Source organism: Nannochloropsis gaditana (assembly GCF_000240725.1).
Source record: "Nannochloropsis gaditana CCMP526 unplaced genomic scaffold scaffold397, whole genome shotgun sequence".
Taxonomy (NCBI): domain Eukaryota; class Eustigmatophyceae; order Eustigmatales; family Monodopsidaceae; genus Microchloropsis; species Microchloropsis gaditana.
Window position 1 is genome coordinate 7,061 of NW_005803556.1, and position 3,736 is coordinate 10,796.

General features: G+C 49.7%; 1 protein-coding gene across 1 annotated transcript in view; it reads right to left on the minus strand.

Annotated features, from left to right (window-relative positions):
- Positions 1 to 1,941: 1,941 nt before the first annotated feature.
- Positions 1,942 to 3,736, minus strand: part of NGA_0414900 (block of proliferation 1) — a gene marked incomplete at its 5' end in the record, with an annotated part of 13,749 nt that continues 11,954 nt past the window's right edge. Inside the window, 3 exons of the mRNA XM_005854752.1 lie at positions 1,942 to 2,683; positions 3,191 to 3,281; positions 3,441 to 3,537. Coding sequence (XP_005854814.1) covers positions 1,967 to 2,683; positions 3,191 to 3,281; positions 3,441 to 3,537 — 905 coding nt within the window. The 3' untranslated portion in view covers positions 1,942 to 1,966. The remainder of the gene's footprint in view (positions 2,684 to 3,190; positions 3,282 to 3,440; positions 3,538 to 3,736) is intronic.

Sequence of the window (3,736 nt, forward strand, 5' to 3'; positions counted from 1 at the left end):
GCGGCGGAAGAGGAGGGGGCAAATGAAGGGGAGTGTGGGTGTGCTCACGGGTTGCAGCCACGGGATGTGAAAAACACGCTGTGGAAGTTCGAGCAATGGGTGGATAAAATCCGGGTGATATGGAGCGAGTTGCGGGATGCCGAGGCCGAGAGGACCGCGTTTGCCGCAGAGAGAGAGGCGGTGGTGGCAGCAGCCGCAGCAGCAGCCATGCGAGATACCACCGATAGGCAAGGGGACTTCAGGAAGAAGCTTTGAACAAAGTATTTGTGCCTATAACATTGGATACCATGGTGTATTTCTGGACTGACGACAGAAGACTGAAGCAAGTTACCAGTTTTGTTCGGTTGCTATGGTAGTTTCCTTGTGGGAAAATGCGTGGCGCGGGACAGGTCCGTGAATTCTTACAGTGCCACGACGACTGAAGAGGCCACAGCCGAGATGTTGCAAAGAAATATGTACAAGTATTCCCTGGATGATACGATCCACAAGGGTTATGACTTGGTTCTCTTGGCCTGAACAAGGCCGAAAGACGTAAAAGCCGTTGGTCAGGCATGTCGCCCTCGTCCTCTTTCCTGTTCTTTCGTACTCCACCCCGTCACTACGTTTAGTCGTCATCGCCCTTACTCCTTTGGAACGTTTTTGTTTTTTCGCTCGCGTCGTTTTAAGTTGTCTTATCGGCTCCCGTCACGAAGATTTTCTCGAGTTCTCTGCTAATGGAGGCCAAGGCAGCAGAGGCCTCTACCCGCTGTCTTTTAGCCAACAAAGTCATTGCGTTTTGATTGCGCTGCACCAGACGTCGGTAATCTTCCCGCATTTGCTTCTCATACCTTGCTTGCTTGGTGCTAAGACGAACAAAAAGGGCTCGGAGTTCCGCATTTTGCTTCATTTTCATAATTTTCGCTTCACGTGACAATTGTGAAGCATGCGCTTGCTTTAGACGCCTATGTTCTTTCTTTTCCAAGCTCTCAGCCTGCTGTTTTAATTTCTCCGCTTCTACATACCGGTGCTGCTGGACCATACTCCTCTCCTTCCGTCTCCAATCCAATATTTCACGGGAGGATTTCGACGGTACTGAAGCCGTGGATGAATTATGTGATGTCTTGACAGACGATGAGAGGAGATCATTGGTGAATGAAGACCGGGACAATGTAGTAAAACATGAAGCGGGGCAAAAATTGGGCTCTTCCATCGTATGTCCTCGTTGCTGTTCACACTCGGAGGGCATCAGCGATGCCAGCTCCTCAGCATGTCGCTTTTTGATGGCTTGAAGAACAGCTGCTTTAAGGGCCTTCTGATTAGACATGAATGCGAGCCACTCTTCTGAAAATGTCTTCACCTGCAGATCATGTGCCTTTTCCGCCTCCTTTTTCTCTATTGCTTGCCTGCCAAGCCATTCCTGCCGCTGCCGAGATTCTTCTTCGAGAAGAAGCCGCCTTATTTGCCGGTGCACTTTCTTAGCTTCTATATATTCGCCTTTTCTTTCATGCTGCGTACGAAGGGAAGCCAACATGCGCAAATACTCGAGAAACCTCTCGCTCGCGTTGCGATTTGCGCCTTCGTTCAAGGGTCGCCAATTTTTCGCTGCAACTTCTTTAACGCTCCAATCTTTCTCGTCCATAGTGAATGAAAACCTTGTACCCAGGATAGGAGTTTGCGATGAGGCACATTTCAAACCAATCCTTCACTGTACCTGCTCTGATTCTGTCTGCTCCTCTCTCACTCAAAAGCGGTCGGGCGTTGAATTCAAACTTCCGTTACTCATGCGTTACGCTGGTTTGTGACGGTGTAGTTGTCTTATATTTTGATGAGACAGGAATAACTTCACAGGAATAACTTCACATTTTTAATCTGCACCTTAAAGTACAAAAGATTGATCTATTTCATGACAATTGAGTTCTTGACAACAGAAGAACAAAAATTGATCGGCGAAGAAAGAAAGCATGTCTATTGAGAGAGGAGGTTCTTTTTACTCTTCGTGTGTAGGTCTCCCAACAGTCTCGCGCCAAAGCGACTCAAAATCCGTCTTACGCTCGGGGCGTATCCACAACTTAATACCTCTCTTCAGAAAGAGCGGATCTTTCAACCACTGCTTCCTTAACGCGGCAAGAGAAGAGATGTTTTCGTTGAGCAAAGGTTGCACGACTTCAAGGACCTTGCGGAGTGGCCTTTTGTACGTGATCAGGGCGGGCGGGTCATTCAAAAAGACGGGTGACGACAACAATGACGTAGTTTCCATAGCTGTGTCGCCATCATCTTCGTCGTCGTCGTTGCCATGCGTGCGCCTTGCGGTCCCGGTGGCCTGTCGATACAAACAGGCCCAGCCAGACAGGACCTGGCCCTCCAACAGGAGACGAACGAACCATCGGCATTCATCTTCGCGTAAAGCGTCCGCTTTCCACTCCTTATTTATTTTGTTAGATGAGGAATGGAGCGAAGATAATGCAGAAACAAGGTCCTGGGCGGTCAAAGGAAATGGCCGAAGCTCCCACGCACGACTTCCGAATTTAGGCACGCAATAGAAGACCACGGCATCCCGCGAGGGATCGAAAGAGGGAGGAGGTGATGACAGCGGTGGGTTGAAGCTTAGCATAGGCGTGTGGAGGGCGAGCGGGGCCAACCAATCGGGCTCTATGGCCGTCACGCACACCATGTAGTTCAAGCCCTTGCTGGAGCGGACGACATTCTGACAAAGGGAAGAGTTCCGAGTAAGGTGATCGTTACTTATACTCCTGCATCCACCATGATACACTAACATGCGACACAAATGTCTTCTCTTTTTCCCATTTCCCCACACGAGGACCTTTCGATCCCTTTCATATTCCCTGCCCGCCTTTCCAAACCTGATAGCAAACCCACTGGGGCAACCGCTCTGGATTCGGAGAGAAGAGAGAGGAATGCGGGTGAATGTACAGAGGTTCTGTCACGGCTGCCTTGCAACCTATATACGCGCAATGGCGTTGAATCTTGCTTCCCTGCGTGACCGTCCCCACGGGCGCCAGGCGGGCCACATTATCCAGGTGCCCGGCAAGGAGGAGCTTTTAAGGAGGAAAGAGAAAGGGAGGAATCTGATCAAATTTTTTTTCCCTCCCACCTCAGTATCTAATCTCTTTGACCCATGGTCATTTGGTGGTAAATCAGGTCACTCCCGCCTGTCATCCTTCCATCCTGCCATCCATTCGTGAGAAACTACCTGTCGCAGCGCCGTCTCCTGTGCGGGCGTCGGGGGCTTCATACCCGGAGTGACATGAAGGGGCATGTAGGAAGGCTGCTTTTCAAATCGTCTGCGCACAAACGTGGGTACGAAGGATTGTCAAGCACCTTGAATAAAAGACTGTAGACAGAAGACATTCACATGCTTGTCTTGAGAACCCTCTATTCTTTTCCATCCTTTTCTTCTCCCTCTTCTTGGCTTTGAGTCATCATGTTCCCCTGACTCGCACCTGTTCAATATTCTGGAGAGCTGCTTTCTTAAATCATAAATGCGGCCAAGCGTTGGCGAGTGAAGCATGTTCTCGCGGCAAAACTTGGCACTACCTCCTGGGGTAGGCAGCAAGAGATTGAAAAAGCGGAAGATAAAGAGAGAAAGGAAATGAAGAAGTCAAATAATGTATTCTCTGCAACTACGCCCCATGCTATAGAAAATGTGCCCATAGTTACAGAGCACCAAAATGGACTCAAGCCAGGGTTCTCTTGCATCCTCCCACCCTCCCCCTTTCCCTCCTCGGAGTGCATGTGG